We start from the raw sequence: 19,597 nt of genomic DNA, 5'->3' as shown, positions 1-19,597 counted from the left end.
AGAGAATCTTAAAAGCAGCAAGAGAAGAGCAATTAGTTATCTACAAGGGACCTCCCATAAGACTGGCAGCTAATTTTCCAAAAGAAACTATGTAGGAGAGAAAGGCTTGGCACAAAATATCCAACATGATGAAAACTCAGGATCCACAACCAAGAATACTTTATCCAGCAAAGCTATCATTTAGAGTCAAAGGACAGATAAAGAGTTTCCCAGACAAAAATAAGCTAAAGGAATTCAACACCAAGCCAGTATTACAGGAAATGTTGGAGGGACTTCTTTAAGAAGAAAATCATGTATCAAAAACATGAATAAAGAATGGTAATAACTACATTCCTATCAACAACTACTTTAAATAGAAAAGAATTAAGTGCTCCAACCAAAAGATAGAGTGGCTGAATGAATAAGAAAACAAGACCCCTACATATGCTGCCTACAAGAGACTCACTTCAGATTAAAAGACACACACATACTAAAAGGAAGGGGATGGAAAGAGGTATTGCCTTGATGGACCTAGAGGATATTGCGCTGGATGAAATAAGTCAGATAGAGAAAGACAAATATCACATGATTTCACATACATGTGGAATCTAAAGAACAAAATAAACAATAAAAATGGAAATAAATTCATAGAAACAAAATATTTTTAGGACTACTAGATGGGGAGTAAGGGGTACAGTGAAAAGGGGCAAAGGGATTAAGAAGTACAAATGGATAGTTACAAAATAGACATGGACATATAAAATATAGCATAAGAAAAATAGTTAACAATGTTGTAATAAACATGTCAAGAGGGAAAAGGGGTACTATATTTAGTAGGGTGAACACTTTGTGAGTTGTATAGATCTCTAATCACTATGCTGTACAACCGAAACTAATATATTATTGTATGCTAACTATAATTGAAAAAAACTCATTGAATTGTACTATGTAAATATGAGCAACTGTCTATATCTCAATAAAGTTGGAAAAAAATGAGATACTAGTACAGTATTATAAGAATGGCAAAAACAAAACAAAACTAATATCAAGTACTGTTGAAGATGTGGAGCAACTAGAACTCCTATACTTTTGATGGGAATGCAAACAGTTCAGCTACTATGGTAAATAATTTTTTGCTGTTTGTTATAAAGTTAAATATATACTTACTATACGACCCAGGATTCCATCCAAATATCGGTCTAAGAAAACCTGTGTTTTACACAAACACCTACACATGAATAGCAACTTTGTACTTGCCAAACTGGAAAAACCTTATATTTACTAACAATGAATCCCTTTCCATGAAAAAAGAAACTATGTAGATTGTTTTAATAATGAATCCCAATTTGATTGTGCCTCTTTGTACATGACCTTTTGCATTGTGACTTTGCTACCTGCTGATTTTGATTTTGCCCGTGATTTGCTTTGGCAAATGGGACAATAACAAATATACTATCAGAGGCCTGAAAAGTACTTGTGCATTTGGACTTACACTCTTGCCCCTGAGAATCCTTCTGTCACCATGTGAAGAAGCCTGTACTAAGGATGAGAGATCCCCTCTCTATCCCAGTCATCTGAGTTGAGGCCCCAGACATGCGGAGGCCCAACAAGTCCCAGCTCAGCAGCTGAGCTGGCCTAGACCCTAATTGTGTAGCCAAGTCACATATTCCTAAGAAATAATATATGTTTGCTGTTTCAAGCCACTGTGTTTGGGTAGTTTGTTAAGCAGAAAGAGCTAATAGATACAGTTGATGTCGAGTTCATTTGTCTCTGATCTGGTGGGCCATAAGGCAATTAGTTGGGGCTTTTTTTTTCTTCTAAAGTAGTGGTCTTCAACATTGTCTGAACATTGGAATTACCAGCAGAGCTTTATAAAAGAATGCTGGCTGGATCATACCCCATAGATACAATTTAATAGGTATAGGATGCAGATGGCCACTGTAACTTTAAAAATTCCACCCCAAGTGATTCAAATGAGCAAAAGTCTATTGTTGGTCTATTCAGTAGAGGATTTGGAATGAGTACAGTCATTACTCTCCTGCTCATGTTACTAACATTTCTCCCTCAGAGAGTAAATAGCAATGACAGCTGGTCCCCGAGACTACTGATAAAAGTCTGAGAAACCGGACCTTCACTGGAATTGAGTCACTTCTCTTTCTGGATGCTATACCGCTGACCTACTTATTCTTCATGGTCCCTACAATAATAAAAATCCAAATAAATGTGACCAAACTACCCTCAAATTGTTTGCTGAATTGTGACAGTGGCCATTCTTTATCCTGAGTTTTACAACCAGCAATTATTTATTGAGAGCTTAGCATTCTTGAAGTAGAATGTTTATTTAGTGCAGTACCTGATGATATGCTATTCTGACTTTTTTTCCCTACCTAAAATATATCAATTCTTTGAGAAAAGGAGCCAGGGCTATGCATGACTTAAGTGCTCAATTTACTTGTTATAATCAATTATGTGCTTGACTAATAAAATGAGATTTACAACTAAATACAGGGACTTAAAAACAATGGGCTCAAAAACAAAAGCTCAAACCAAACCAATAAAAAAACCAAAGGACTAAGTTTCACAAGAACCTTGAGATCAAACTCTGAGTAATCCCTACACTATAATTAAACAGTTTAAAGGAAACAAGCCTTTTTCCTTGCATAAATGAAATATAAATAATTATATAACTGTTTAGACTATATTCATAAACACATTAAGATTCATAATCTTTCAATTATAAGTAGATAAATATTGGGAAGTTCACACTGATCAAAAGGAACAATGTTTTATTCATCTGAATTACCTAACAATCTCAGTGCTTTATGGGAAAGAAAAAAAAACAACTCCAGGAACAATACTCTGCATTTTTCTCTGTTATAATGAGCAATTTAAATGTCCTGTTTCTTCCTCTTTCAGAAACTGTTTATATACTCTTATTATTCTGATATCACTCTGAGTTTTAAATCCTTTCGCTCTTGAAAAAATGTACTACATTGGTAGACTTGAATTTTTGTACCAAAAATGTCGATTACTATTAACCACAAACCTGGCCAAACTCTTGTCTTTCAGAAGTTACCATATTTATCATTTGTTCTAAGTGACTATTTTGATTTTTATTTTCACTTGTTAATACAGTACACCCTATTCTCCCTAAGTGGTCAGTGAATAGGTTATAACACCTAGACTAAATGAGATCCAGGAGTATTAAGGCCTTGAAGGTGTATTTTAATTTAAAAAAAAAAATTAAGATTCCTTAAATTTTATAGTAACATATCCACCCTTCCAAGCACTCCAAAAATCTGAAAAGCAGATAGGCTTTTCTGCTACTATAAATAAAAATTCATTGCAGAGCTCACGAACATTTCAAATACAATTAAGAGCAATGCAAACCTGGAAATGAAATGCCTCTTCATAGAGTTGTCCTTTTAAGGAGGACAGTTTTTCAGAGATTCTTCCAGATAGTGGTTTATTTAAGGTGTATGAAATGAAATAAATCACTGCTATACAAAATAAAAATATTTTGTACTTTTATTTACAAATTAATTTCATAAACAAACTATAATAAACACGACCAAAAAACAAAGAAAGTTATTGGCTTCCATCCCTTAGGGCTAGAAAAATAAATTATTTAAATAGATATCTAAATCTGTCTTCTGCCTTTTAGAGAAATTAATGTATCGCTTATACATATTTTAAAATTGTTCTTAAATCTTATTTAGACCTAAGACTGGGCATTGTTCTACTTTTTACATAGAATTGTAGAATCTTAAATAAAGCTAACGTAATCTTCTACTAGTATAAACTGAATTTCATAAAATATAAACATTTTATAAATCCTATAATTCAGGTTGAATTAATTATGACTAATCTGTAGAAATACAGAGCACAAATCTGTTGATCGTCCATAATTAGTCTGCAATATATGAAAGAAATTTTACAATGGCCAGAATAAGACTATTCATATTCTTGAAAGGTAGCTTTTTCCCAATAAATATTCCTTCTACCACTTCTATATACTTTAGAACACGTTCTGAATCCAAAAAGAAACAACATATAATTATTTGACTTTTTGTTTTTTTCTTGCTTGAAACTGCTCTGTTTTGTTTTTTACGGATTTAATCAACATTGACAAGGCAGGATCAATGGACCTCTTTTGTGATTTCTTTTGAATTTCACTCTCTTTTTTCTTTACTGCCTGAGTAAGTTCTTGTTCTTTTTGTTCTCTCTGCCGGGCTTTCTCCTCAAGGATTTTTTCCATAGCTTTTGTTTTCTTGAAATTGGGATCTGAAGGATCCAAATTGAACAAGTGCGAAGTATACATTGCTTGAAACCGTGCATCCTTAACATTTACCTATAAATCCAAAAGGAAAATAAAAAAAAAACTAAATTAGTAAACCAAAAGGCCCCAAAATAGGGCCAAATTTCAAGTCAGTGAGTTGTTGATTACATAAAATAAAACTGTGAGCATTCTGCATATATTCATCAGAAAATTGTTTTTTTCACAGATCTTCAATGGAGTTTTAAGCCTACTTTTAAACTACAGCGTGCAGGGCACACTGTCCTTATCATGCAATGACAATATCCTTGAAAGAGCCTATATATATAGATGCCTGTATTTACACTGGCCACTTAGACTGAGTGACTATAGAAATGGTTCCCTAAGGCAAGCTTCCCCATGCTTACAGTCTGAATTGTTCCTGGCTAGGATAATTAAGCCATAGACAGTATGTCCTACTGGAGTTTTATGTAAAGTCACTGCATTTGAAGTACATCTAAAAAACCTTTACCCTTGGTGCCAAAATGAGTAGCTACTGAGGGTGATTATAGATCAAAAGATTTAGATTACTATGGAAAAGAAGGCACCCTTATGACCAAGATCTGATCAGATACAAGCCCCAAATTTATCTCTGTTTCTACAAAAACACTGTGGTTTCACATTTAAGAGCATATCCTTAACTCCAGCCAGGCTTTTGAGTGTTGCCAGACACAGGGGTGACCAGCAAGAAAGGGAGCATGATTCACTGCCACCCATAATTCTCACAGGAAAGATGAGTATGTACCTAGATATGGATCATAAAGTCACATAGTTATAGTAAAGACAACAGATGTGATACTTCCACCACCACCACCAACAAAATAAAAATATTATTCATGATTATTAATGTGTGAAGACAGTTCTCATAATAGAAGATTTGACAACAAATCATTCTTTGCTTTTAACTTTTTCATAAGAACACCATTCATTGAAAAGTTCAGTGGAACAGCCACATACATGGAACCAACTTAGAGAAATTGGAGCTACAGAGTGGCCTCAAAGTTCTCTATATGCTACGTAGAAGTTAACTGTATGCTCCTTTTCATCCTTTGAACAAATTCAAAATTACCCCCATGTTCTTCTGGGTCTATTCTTCCACATTAAAGGTTGGAAGTCATTAAATAGTTCCTGATAGCTCTTCAGAGCTTGTCTGTTCAGGGACTGTGTGGTCATTAGGAATATGGACTTAGCAAATAAAGAGGGAAATGAGGGAGCAACAGAAATAAGAAATAGAGCAATTAAAAAAGCTTAGCTTACTGCACTGACCACTGTCCACAATGACAGTGTGACAATGTGATGTGAACTTGCTATTTCACAGTTGGACTTAATTATGTATATCTTTCCCAGAGTGAGCATCGTACTGCATGTGATTCTAACATTAAAAGCTATACAACAGGGTGTAACAGGGCTACAAAATACAAGCCAACTGCTTCACCTAGTGCTCAACCAAAGGAAAAGTGATTTGATCCACCTGGGAATGAACTGGCTGGGTAAGACTAAAAGATGGTAGCGCTGGCACCATGGTCCTCCCTAAGACATGTCAAGGCTAACTTTGACTATACTCAATTTTCATCTCTAGAGCTGACTTTAGATTCAACACCAGCTTTAAAAGGCTAATGATTTTTGTCCCTGGTTACCTCAAAGTCATCCTCTAATAATTCCTTCTTTTTCATAAGCTGCTTTTTCTTCTTTTTGCTCAGATTCTGGTGCTCCACAATTTTGTTGTAATTGAAGTGTTTCTTGCTCTCTTCTTCCTCATCCATCACGAGCAAAGCCATTTCAGCCTATAAAAAGGAAAAAAAAAAAATTCAAATATACAACAGTGTTTTTTCCCCCCAAACAGGAGTATGGGGAACAGAAATCCCCTCTAGGAAAGACCTTAGTCATCAATGCTCCAGGATAACATCTGTCATCCATAAACTGATAGTAGATTACTGAAACTCATAAAGAAACCCAGAGACCTTTGTACAGCAATAAAGTAAAATCTTTAGAAGCAAAATCACTGAGAACAGGAGAGGAGTGAAAGTTTGTTTTTAGATACCAGACCACTCAGTGTCACTGGTTAGTAGGCTGCAGAAATGAGTCCCCAAGTCAACCATATAAAAATTTATCATTTTCACTTTAGTCTTTTTAAGCAATGACACTAAATATAGCAAATGTGATAATTTTCTGATACAAAATGCTTTTCAAATATGTATTTTAACAAGAAATTTCTCTGTTCTTTTGCCTTTATTGTTTCAATACTAATACATTCTATTAAGGCGGGATCTTAATATTTGCTTTTGAAATCTAATATATTGTCTTTTCCACTAAATAGGTATTTTTCTATTGACCATGGGATTAAATATGAACCCTAAAGAACCAAGTACAACCATGTATACTAGAAAAATCCAGAGTATGCTGCTAGACTTTTGTGAATCTTCCTATATTGCTACTTTAAACTGCTTTAATTTCCTTTAATTCCATCACTGGCATCTATAGTTGGCTTTCTTTATGGAACCATTTTCCACAAAAGAGATTTTCTTTGTGTACCTTAACTCTACAAGCATTACATGCAGCAAGTGGAGAACAGAAAATATCCATGAAAGTGCAGAGTTTAGGTAACCAGTCAGGCTTACTCGCAGATAGCAATGTGAATGTCAGTCACAGGGATGCTGTTGACACCAATTCCTGCCTCAATAAAAGTACATATTACTCTGTGCCATGGATCTCTGGAGTCACTGAAGATAAGGTTCACTGCATTTCCAAGACTTTATTTTTGTACATTTTTTACAATAATAAAAAGAGAGAATTCAAATTAGCATTTGACAAGCCATTAAAGCAAAGTCTGTATTACAGGACAGATTCAGATTAAATTAAAACTTACGGCAATATTATTTTCAGGTTTTAAGAGTAGTATTTTTTGTCTATTATAGTAAGGGTTTTTAATAAAAAGATATTTTCCTCTTAATCACAAAAGTACATGCCTTGGGTTTGAGGTAAAGTTTAACTTCGTATTAGCTAGGGAAATGTTTGGTAAAAAGGTGATCTTTTAAAACTGTGCTGCTACCAAAAACATACAGTGGAGAAAAGAAAGCCTCTTCAATAAATGGTGCTGGGAAAATTGGAAGGCTACCTGCAAAAGAATGAAACTAGACTGTTTTTTATCACCACACATTAAAATTAATTCAAAGTGAATTAAGGAATATAAGACCGGAATCAGTAAAATGCATAGAAGAAAACATAGGAACTAAACTCAAGGATCTTGGACTTAAAGAGGATTTTATGAATTTGACCTCAAAGGCAAGGGAAGTAAGAGCGAACATAAATGAATGGGACTACATCAAACTAAAAAGCTTCTGCTCAGCAAAAGAAATCATCAACAAGGTAAAGAGACAACCATCCAAATGGGAAAACATATTTGCAAGCAACACCTCCGATAAGGGTCTAATATCTAAAATATACAAAGAACTCATATGACTCAATAACAACAAAAAAACAAACGATCCAATCAAAAAATGGGCAGAGGACCTGAAGAGACACTTCTCCCTAGAGGACATACAAATGGCCAACAAATATATGAAAAGATGCTCAACATCACTAGCTATTAGGGAAATGCAAATCAAAACCACAATGAGATACCATCTCATACTTGTTAGAATAGCTATAATCAACAGAACAAGTAATAACAAATGTTGGAGAGGATGCGGAGAAAAAGTAACCCTCACACTGATGGTGGGACTATAAATTGGTACAGCCACTATGGAAAACAGTATGGAGGTTCTCAAAAAACTAAGAATTGATTTACCATATGATCCAGCAAATCCCTCTACTGGGTATTTACCCCAGAGACTTGAAAACTCATATCCAAAAAGATATTTGCACACTGATGTTCATAGCAGCATTATCTACAGTGACCAGGACATGGAAGCAACTGAAGTGTCCTATATAAAAATGCTAAATACTGCCATTTGTGACAACCTGGATGGACCTTGAGATAATCATGCTAAGCGAAATAAGCCAGACTGAAAAAGTTGAAAAACACATGATATCGCTTATATGTGGTATATAAACCTAAAAGCAGCAAATGAACAGGATAGAGACCCACGGACATGGACAATGGACTAGTGGTTACCAGAGGCGGGGGGGCGGGGAGAGGAGGGAAGACATAGATAGGGTAAAGGGGGTCAATTATAAGGGAGTTGGGGGAAGATGAAGTGGGTAAAGAGGATCAAATATATGGTAGCTGAAGGAAACTGGACTCTGTGTGGTAATCACACAATAGAATATATAGATGTCAAATTATAATGTATACCTGAAAATTATATAATTGTATTAACCAATGTTACCCCAATAAACTTAAAAGAAAAAAAAAATAAAATTGTGCTGCTAAAATATTTAATTATGTTTTACAATTTACTTATAAATTTTTAGTTAAAATAATTTATTTTTTTTATTAGAGAGGGATAATAGAAATTCATGTGGATAATTTCATTTAAATTGTACATATCAACTATTGGCTGATTATGTAACAATAATCATGTTTTACCTTTTGTTTTTCTATTTCGGCATCTTCCTCTGGAGATATGCTATCTTTTGCAGATTTCATTGATTTTTCCTTTTCTTTTATACCTGGCACAATAAACCAACATAGGAGGGTTAAAAATTATAAGTCTATCGGCAACAATGTCTAAACTAGGAACAAAAATGCAAGTATCTACGAATAATTTTATCAATAGATGTATAGAAACCAGATAAAGTAAAAAAACATTACTGAGAAATGACTATGAGTGATATAAATACAATACATCTGGATAGAGTGACTGATTACTATAAAGAAGTAATTTCTTCTGAAAGTAATTATATAGTTTTTTGCTATATATCATCAACTAAGAATGAGAAACCATAAGATCATTTTAAGAGATATAGAAGATTTGATAAAATTCAATATTCATTCATAATAAAATACATATATTTAATGAAATTCTACATAAAATTTCATTCAAGGAAATCTTTGCAAAGATTAACTAGATTAGCTACAATAGTGATACAGTATACTAAAATGTACTACAGAGTGAAAATATCCAAAAAATAATGAACTATTTATGAGAAAAACAGAACAGTATAGCTTAGTATATAATAAAATATATCATCGTACATCACTGGAAAAAGAAGAGATTATTCAATAATTGGTACTGAGCAATTTGTTTTGTTCTGGAAGAAAAAAATCAAAGTATCACCTTAAAGTGTATGGGCAAATAAAATGCATTAAAGAGTTAAATTTAATATATTTAAAGATGGATTAAAGAGTTAAACATTAAGAAAAAAAAAATCATATGAGGAAATACAGGAGAATAGCTACCTGATCTTAAATAAAAATATTTTCTTACCATAAGAATACAGGAAATCACAAAGGAAAAAAAAACCCAAAAAACCAAACGAGTGATTTGAATATATAAACTCTTAAAACTCTGTATTAAAAAACTCATCTGCAAAATGAAAAATTCATCTCTATAATAACAATTTGACAGTAACTACCTGTAAGTAAAAGTTTAACAAAACCCTTTCTCTTTTTCTAAAGACAAGTTTGATCTTTGGTTAACTTTCTAGCTCTATTATCAGGCAAAATTACTTATGATAAAAGTGAGTTCTGATTGGAAAACTGCTTGTATTTCTAGGGTCTCCAGAACTCTTGGAGACCACAAGATGTTAGATGAGATGTTCTCGTCCTGCATGAGAGATAGTAATGTGCAGCAGCAGTTAAGGGCACTTGACTCTGGAGCAGTTGGCCTGGGTTTAAATCTTGGTTCTACCACATTCTAGCTGTGGCAGTTTGTGCCTGTGTCCTTATCTGTGAAATGGGGATTATAATAGTACCTACCTTACAGGGTTCTTGTGGAGTAAATAAATTAGTAAATGTGAAGAGCTTAGTTAATGCCTGGAATATGGTGCTAAACAATGCTTGCTATTATTGTTACGATAGTCTGACTACACACACACACACACACACACACACACACACACGTATGTATATATATAAATAAAGATGTCTTGGGTTCCTTGGTGATCATATTGATGCCTTAATTTTTCTTCCTATTTTGTGTCTATTGGAGTGATAGGGGTTCAAGGGAAATTGACTTCAGGGTGCTAAGGTATGGAATATTAAGTCTGAAAAATAAGAAGGTTCTGATCCTAAAAAAGCCATGTTCTATTACTCTAGGATGTTAAAACACAGTATCAGTTTTCTCTGTACTGCCAGACACTGTCTTTTTTGGATAAGCTGTGTTCTGTCTTTCCAATTCAGAGAAACCAACAGTCTCTAAAGTAATAACAAGTAATGTTTACACAGCACTTAGTATGTGTCAGGCAGCAGTACTGTTCTATTCACTTTACATGTATTAACTAGTTTAATCCTCACAACAGTGCTATGAGATAGGTTCTTATTTTCTATAATCTTCATTCTGTGGATGAGGGAACTGAAGCACAGAGAGATTAAATAATCTGTTTGAAGTTTAGTAAGTAAAGAAACCGTAATTCACATCCAAGCACCTTGGCTCAGGCCCTCTACTGTTAACCACTACACTACACTCCTTCACTATCAAATGTCATTCTTTCTGTAACAGCCCTTTCTATTTAAAATGCATTTTGATGTGAAGTAACAAAGTAAAATTCACAGAACATATAATGATGGTTGAATAATTGGAACTAGGGAATAAAAAAAAAAAAAGCCTAAAATTCAAAAAGGATTTAAAACTGCTCTATGTGCATTAAGTCCCTGCTGTACTTATGCAACCATGCCCAGCCGAGAGAACATGCCAGAATAAACATGCTGCCAGGTTCACCCTTCACTATTCCCAAGGCATTTGTCTGCATTTCCAATAAACATTATTATATGCAGCCTCTCTCCCTAAAATGAAAATCTTTATTGCTATTTCAATGGTTTTTAGGGAATGATATATCTTAAGATTTTACCTTTTTCTGTTTTAAATTTGTGCATGTACTTATAAATATCATCAAAGTTTCACTTTCTTAGGGTCTGACTCCCACACTCTAAGTTTACCTCTGCTCCTATGCTCTTAAGGCAAGAGCTTCTTTTGAAGTGAATGGACAAGTGACATATATAGAAGATCATTCTGTGACAGGGAAAAAAAAAATCAGGCTGTGTATGATTAATACAAAAAGGAGATAAAGATCTTCGCATACAGCTGTGGGAAATAATTTCAAAGAGCCCACAATGAACTGTTCCGGATTTTATAATAACCTGGTGAAAAGTCATAAAAATAAACTTGAAAGGAAGACTGTAGCAAGGGAGGAAAAAAAGAAGCTCCAAGATGGTCAAGGTTAAAAATGATATCCAATTTTAGCGTGATGAAAATTTCTTTGCTCACGAAAAATTTACTGTGTGCTAGACTGAACTGTTTAGCCAAAAGATAAATAACGTGTAGAGATCCTTTCTGCACTGTTAACAAGATCATATTAAAAGGGCACATCTTAATTTATTTTTTTCAAAAAGCATTTTTCCTCTTTGAAAAGTTTCAGACCTAAGTTAAATGAAGAAAAGTATGGAAATAAAAGTCCTGTTCTGAAATGTTATCTTTATTTTTCATGAATCATTTGGCAAGTAAGAAACCACATCTCTTGGGACTGCTACAAAAAGTACATATGGATTGACTCTAATAAGTTGAATACTAACAGAGACTTGAAATCAGATGTTAGAGTTTTATAGTTAAAAAAATAAATCTAAACAATCCTTACTGTGGTTACTATTTTTTTATGCAAAAAATGTAACAGATATATCAATGGAAAAAGATGTTGCAAAAAATTGAACTATAAAAGGACTATCTGTTCCATTCTCCATTACTTGTAATGTCATAGAGGTGTTCCTATAAAAAAACTTCCTTAAGAGGGTTTACTTAAGCACTTCTTATGAGAAACTGGTTAACAGAATTCACTGGAGGGTATATATGGTCTCAGTACTGACCATACAGGAGTGGTAAATACCCTAGTGATTCACTCTTTTTGCATCAAGTTCCTGCATCCAAAATCACTTGCGCACAATCAGATGCAGTCTGTTCTTTTCCTCTGGACCTGGGCATTCTGGCTTTGCTTGGCAATCTAGCAGTTCCTTGTGTTCAGCTCTTATACATATGGGTCCTGGCTCTGGCTTTGATCTATACAATATACTTTCAGGATTACAAGAAATAAAGGGAACTCATTAGGATTTAGGTTCTAATACTGACCACTAGCCCTTGTACAATTCACTATATTTCTTGAGCTTCAGTTTACTCATCTATAAAGTGGGCTGAAGTTTGGTTTAGAGGATAGAATGCACATAAAAGCATTTGTAAACTGTAAAACAACATAATGTGAGCAGTACATGGTAAGCACTCAACATACTTGTTGAATGAATCAAATATGGGTACCATATTATTAAATTTTCACGGTGGGTTTATCAAACTTCTACAGTTGTCAAGACAAAGAATACATTTTAATAGGGTATATTTACATGTGATATGCTTTATTTCATTCTTACTTTTTCAAAAACAAAATCTTATTAAAAAATTTATGTAATTAGACAATAAGCAAGTTTTTCTAATATTTCATTTCTAAAAGAAAATAACTTTCACTTCATTCTAAGAGTATGCTACATTTTAAAAATTCATTTGAAATCAAGTTTGTAGTTTAGAAAAAAGTAGAAAAATTATAGCAAGTTTACTATGTAAGGGGCAAAAAAGAGAAGGAAACAGAAAAGATTTCTAGTACTCAAATTGGCTCCTAACCCTATCCAAACACCAGATTTGGCATCAATCAAATGAACTCAGTTCCTCCATATTTTGAAGTGTATAAATTCAGCTCTATGGGATTGCCTAGGGCAAAGGTGTTATAAATGTACTCAAGTCCATCTGGCTTAAAATGTCTCTGTCCTTCTGGCTCAAATAAACACTTATAAAAAACTGCTCAACCATGACACTTAACTATATGCCCTGCTAAACATTAATGTTGCTCCTTCTCAGTTTCTTAAGCGTTCTACCTTCTAGGTACTACCTAGAAGGTAACTGACCTCAGGGTCCAATCTTGTACTCTCCTCTCATCAATGCTTTCTACTTCCAGTCCCATGGTTTGAAATACTGTTTTATTGACTTCTAAGTCTATATTTACACTGTGACTTCTCGGTATATCTCCCAGACTATTACCTCCATTTGGATATCTAATTGATATTTCAAAGCAATTATACCCAAAATGAACCTACTGACCTTACTTCTCACCCAAAGCTTGTTCTTTCTTAACCCAGTAAACGTAAGAACTTTAAGAGACTCAAACAAAAATTCTAGGAGTTATGCTAAATTTCTTCCTTATCCAAGTATGCCAACAAGCCTACCTCCAAAATTATCTAGAATTCCACTCACTTTTCTCCTTCAATTTTATTACTGGCATGCCACCTAAACCAGCCCTTATCTCTCTTCTAGAGCTCTGCAAAAGCCTAGTCTCCCAGTTCTTACCAATGCCTTTATTCAGTCTATTCTCTTCACAGGAACCAGCGTAATACATTCAAATATACACCAGATCATGTCCCATCCGTGCTTAAAGACCCTTCAGTGGCTTTCCACTGTCAGTAGAATTTATTACCATGACAACAAGGCCCTGCAGGGTCAGTCCTTTGTCCAGCCTAGCCTCATACCAAACTCCCTCTCTGACCATGCTTCAGCCATACTGATGTCTCAATTTCTCCAACACAAGTTCTCACCCCACAGCCTTTCTACCCACTTTTTCCTCATTTGCAATGCTCTTCTTCCAGCTCTTTATGCCTGATTTCTTCTCATTCTACAGGTCTCAGCTCTAATGTCACCATCTCAGAGAAGCCTTCTTTAATTACCCTATGTAAAGTAGCTACTCTCCTTCCTCCTCATTATAGCCTTTATATTACCTTATTTTTCCTTTAAAACACCATCTTCTCATAATATTCTTATTTGTTAACCTGTTTAGTATGTCTTCCTTAAAACCATAGACTTCTCAAGGAATATAACCTTGCTTGTGTTATTACTGCTTTATCTCTCGCCTAGCAGAGTACCCAGCATCTGGTAGGCACTCAAAATATTTATTGATAGAATGAATAAACAAACATGGCAAGATACTATTTTTTTGGTCATAAGTTTTATGTAAAAAATATTTTCAGCCTTTCTGTTATTCTTTTGCTTTAAGAAAACAACTTAAGCCCAGATATAAATAATTACTCCTATGAGTATTCTGAAATAAAAAGTATATTGAAAGCAAGCAAATTTTATTTATACTTTCCCTTGGAACTTCTGAGACTGACTTTAGAAAAAGCTTATTCACAATTGAAATGTGCTGATTCCAAGAAATAAGCTACCCCGAGCCATCAAACCATTTAATTTGCTCTTTGAATCCTAAGTTCTGCAATCTGACCAGATTTCACATGCCAAATGAAGCACTTTGGAATGAGAACAAAAAAAACTATAATGCTTTGCATTTCTCTGTGTAATAAACTTGGTTTCCTGAAATCAGAGGATAAGACTAGAATCCATCATCTTCTAGAAATGACCACTCAGGTATGATAAAAAGCAGAACATGCTAAGTTTCCATTTCCCTTTCCAATTCCTAAGAATCTCACATGCTATAATAGACTTTATTCATCTTGATCTCCTTTTCATCAATAAAATGTCAGTGCTAAAAGGCTATAACAACCAGGAAATAATTTTGAGCAATTTTGACTTTCCTGTTGAGAACTATTCTGGCCCACTAGTCATGAGGGACAAGCAACAGGGAAACTTCATAAAATACTTCTCCTTTTACAATGCCAGCTTGGAGTTGCTCCAGGAGCAAGCCTTTTGGGGCTCGTGTGTGTGGTATCGGATCAGGCAAAATCCATGAGAACAAATGGAAAATGCTTACAGTGGTCTCTGCAACTGACTCGTCCAAGTATGGCCTGAACCTTATCACACACTTTACACATATCAAAAAGGTAAGAATGAAAGCATTCAGGGAAGAATGAGTGGTACATATGCAATGGAAACAAGGCTCCTTGGAAATAGGAAATCAGATACTAGGTAGTTTAGAGATTCAAGAAAAAAGGGGAAGAAGCTGGCTTTTAGTTAGAATGAAGCAAAATAAACTCAAAAAGGGTAACATGAAGCATAGATGTTTTTGTATATTTCAGCAGAAAAGCTTATATACATGTAAAAAATTTTTAAAATTTATAAACATATCCACATAAACATAAACATTTTAATTCTTCATATCCTTTTGCAAAGAGAGACCTGGAGTGTATGTGCTGTCCTGGAAAGAAATTCCCAGTAAACTGTTAAATTAATCAAGTTTTCAAAAGCTTCCTGTACTAAAATTACTCCTTGTATGTATAGGAGATAGGATGACACTTCCTAATCTGATCAACAGTTATACTCCACAGGACAGATCTACTAATAAGGAACTAAAGGAGGTATAAAAATTCTAGGAATTTTAAAAGAATGAGTAGCTTATATTGTTTCTACCCATGTCATCTTTTTTTCTTTAGATTCCACCTGAAAACTACAAATGTGTGCTGGCTTACCCATTTTTTTCACTTCTTCAGCAAAGTATGGGTCATTCAAATCAACATCGGAGGGAAGTTCATCTTCACTGGCCTCTTCAGCAAGAGCCTTAAAGTTGAATATAAAATATATACAGTTTATTACAAGAACCATCACATAAATGTGAAGAAAAATAATACATCATTTATTTTAAATCACATAGTTCAATCTAAAATTAAACCAGTTTTTAAAATGGATGTTTACTGAATAACTCCCATCTGAGTCATTCTTTTGTTGGTTCAACAAAATTTTATGGAATGCTTAATAACTATAAGAAACTATGTAGAGCTTTTGGGAGAAATGAAAGTTATCAGATGCATACTGCTAAACATCATCCTGTATGCTGAATAAGACCCACCAAGCTCTAAACAATATTTGTTTTGACATTAATATCCTTTTAAATATAGGACATCTAAGAATTTTTCACCAAACTATTATAATAGATTCAGCAGTAATATGTTTGTAAGAAAAATTATACAATATTTATATATCTAACTACATATTTGCTCACATTTCTTTAACTTTTTTAGATCTATACTATAGCCATTTAAACTATGGCACATAAACATGTATTCATTTCTTCAGTAATAATTTCTCGATATCAAAATTGAAGTCACAGAGAGGAAAAGGGGGGAAATAATTTTAACTTGAAGAAAATTCTTGAAACTCTTTTATGTATGGAGAGCCTGTGGTATTGGAAGGGTTCTGCTGGAATCACAAGTCCAGTACGTAGCACTCAGTCTAGAACAAATTGGGCACTTAATAAATGTATTTTTAATGTTATTGATTTAAAAAAAGTCTATTCTTAGACTAATGAAGGGAAAATGCCTACCAAATGAAAATTGAAGAGAATACTTGCTAAAGGTCTCTGAAAGTGACAACTGACTCCATCAAGACCTACCTGTAAGTCTTTCAAAAAACTGAGGGCTTAATAACTTGTGGAATTATTCCATTTAAAAAATATTTTACTGCTCAGTTTTAAAGTAAGTTCTAGGGAAGAAGAAAGGCAGCATATCGATGGGGGCAGGGCTCTTACCCCATTCCTCATTTCACTATCCATTACTAGCAACACTGACCATAATAGGAGTACAAAAATTACTCCACTGCATCGTTTAATTTTGTAGCTCTCTATTTTACAAGCACTGAAGGTCACAGCTGTATTATGTATACTCTTACATAGTACATAGATAATACAATATAGTAGAAAGAACACTGGAGAAAGCTGGAGTTTGGCCATTAACAAGCTATGAATCCTCAAATGAATTACTTAATTTTCTAGAACTGTAAGACAAGAGGGATGGACTAGAAATAATAGATTCCTCAAGTTGTAAAGTTCTGTGATTAGTGGTATCATATTAAGGTAATGACTTTAATGCCAGAATGCTGCATTTTGATGACAAGATGAGTATTTTCAGTGGCGAAAACCATTAAGTGGTCTCTGTCATTCCTGAGGACTCTAACTTTGAAAAATATGTTATCCCTGAATCATGGGAGTCAAATCAGATTTTTCATACGTAACATATTACCACAGAGGAAATAACCTTAATAAAAAGGCTTAATGACAATAAGATGTTAAAAGATCCATATAACACTGAAAAGTGAAAAATGCAGAAATAGAAATGTATAGAAAAATTTCATTCACATTAAATACTTCCATCTGTATATCTCCTTAAGAAGTCTGTATGTACCTCTCTTCCTCAAAAACATAAAATATAATCAACCTCGGTTACATCTAGATATCAACTAAACTATGTAATTTATTTAGGTAGCATGTAAATGCAAGATATTAGAGCATAATAATTAAAGTGGCTCTGGGTTCTTACCAGGCTTTTACATTATGTAGTTTTTGCAGAAAACACGTAACCTACTGGGTTTTCTCTTCCCTTTCTCTCAAAATGGTGATGGGGCCTACTCCAGTGAGTGGTTACACACTGAAACAATGGATGCTAAACACCTGTTACCTCCTGATACATGGTTATTGTTCAATAAATATTTGGTTGTAATTATCCTTGATACCTTCTGTTTCTTTTTCAGTCTCTTTTTCTCTTTCTTCTTCTCTAAAAATTGTTCCCAAGGGGTCAGTTTATCCTTTCCTTCCAGTTTGTTTTTGACTAACTCTTCTGCACTTTCTTTAAGACCTAAGGAAAAACACAAAAATAGTTCAGTTTAAAATGTTCTATCTTCAGTCCCTTAAAAATGTAATTTGCCAAAAAAGGTCATTTATATGTATTTAATAGAGTAACAAGATAAAATGCAACACTGAACTTTATAATACTTCAAGATCGTAGAATAAGGTAGAATCAACATATCAAAGCTATTTCCTAATAGCAAACAATAAACCTAACCGAATCAAAACAAATAAACAAACCCAGCAACTAGATACATGATCAAGACACTGAAGAAAAATCCTTTATTTAGGCTCAAACTTAATTTCTCTATACTTTATTGCTTTGAGTCTCTTAAGAAAAATTCTGGAACAAAAAAATCTTCTCAGGGTGAAAGCCTATATTCCCTGGAAACTATAGGTGACTAAAAAATCGATTAGTAGGGCAATCCCTGTTGAAATACCCAAAGAGGAAATAATTCTCATAATCACTCCTCGAGCACTCTGTGAGGCCAAATCTTTAAGATCAAAAAGACCTCTAAGTTCAGATTCCACTTTGTATGGTTTAATTCTTTCAATGCTGTTATTCGCTCTTGTACTTTATCTCTAACGATCTCTGTTTCTTATATTCTTCAGCTCCTGAATGATGTTTCTAGGTGGCTTATGTAGTAACTGGAGTGGGATGAGAAGGTGAAAAAAGCCCCAAGCCTGATCTATCAGTCCATCGAAATCCTCATTACTGCCAAAGTAAAGGGAATGTGACTACTGTGTTCTCTCCTTTGATAATAAAGATGTTTGTTTCATTTTGTAGTATTTTTTGAAGGTCATAGTTGGATTTGGGAAGGAGGGGGCTTCCATATTTAGATGACACAAAGTCCATTAAAAAAACCCCAATAATTAATGGAATATTCTGAAATGCTGATATGGTCAATCCAGATCATCTTTCCAGACACATTCTAAATTCTAAGAAAGTGAAAATGATCCTAAGGATATAATAATTCCCTTTGTTTCTGATGAGCATGCTGAGATTGGGAATGTTCAGTAACTTGCCTAAGAACATGCAGCTAGGAAGCTACAAGGATGCAATCTGAACCCCTGGTTATACTATACATTATTAGCAGATACATCTAAAATGCTGGTTTGACCCAGAATAAAGAAATGATTAGCCTATGAATAAAACCTAAAGCTCTGGTGCTCAGGTTCATCACCTGCAAAATGAAGTTGGTCTAGATGAGAAGCATGCAATTCGCCCCTGCCACATACACAATTTTTTCCATCAAAGAACATATTTGGTAGAAGTTCAAATATATAAAGCAACTAAAAGTAGTGCTTTGGGTCTTGAGCCCCAAAGCACATCATGAAACAGCTATAACAGATGATCTCTAAGGTCCTTTCCTTAGCTTTTAAGCTAAGACTTAATCTCCACATTTCTATGACTTAGAAAAGTATTAAATTATACATATACTCGAGGTTATACAGATTTGTTTTTTATGACATACTGCTGGTAGGATCATTGATTTACTGGATGCCAAATCAGAAACACAACTTTCAATTCAAAAATGTTTCTTATAAGAAAAACACAATTCACTTTACTAGACAATTTTCAGGAGAAATGTGAGCTGTATAAAACCATGT

The 19,597-nt window shown here is 34.0% G+C and overlaps 1 protein-coding gene across 1 annotated transcript in view; it reads right to left on the bottom strand.

The window, feature by feature from the left end:
• Positions 1 to 3,489: 3,489 nt before the first annotated feature.
• Positions 3,490 to 19,597, bottom strand: part of ESF1 (ESF1 nucleolar pre-rRNA processing protein homolog) — a 59,855-nt gene continuing 43,747 nt past the window's right edge. Inside the window, exons 10-14 of the mRNA XM_006921581.3 lie at positions 17,875 to 17,996; positions 15,840 to 15,927; positions 8,823 to 8,905; positions 5,932 to 6,078; positions 3,490 to 4,330 (exon numbers count right to left, since the gene is read on the bottom strand). Of these exons, the coding sequence (XP_006921643.1) occupies positions 4,037 to 4,330; positions 5,932 to 6,078; positions 8,823 to 8,905; positions 15,840 to 15,927; positions 17,875 to 17,996 (734 nt within the window). The 3' untranslated portion in view covers positions 3,490 to 4,036. The remainder of the gene's footprint in view (positions 4,331 to 5,931; positions 6,079 to 8,822; positions 8,906 to 15,839; positions 15,928 to 17,874; positions 17,997 to 19,597) is intronic.

Source organism: Pteropus alecto, unplaced genomic scaffold, assembly GCF_000325575.1.
Source record: "Pteropus alecto unplaced genomic scaffold, ASM32557v1 scaffold45, whole genome shotgun sequence".
Taxonomy (NCBI): Eukaryota; Metazoa; Chordata; class Mammalia; order Chiroptera; family Pteropodidae; genus Pteropus; species Pteropus alecto.
This window is presented reverse-complemented; position numbering and strand designations above follow the sequence as displayed.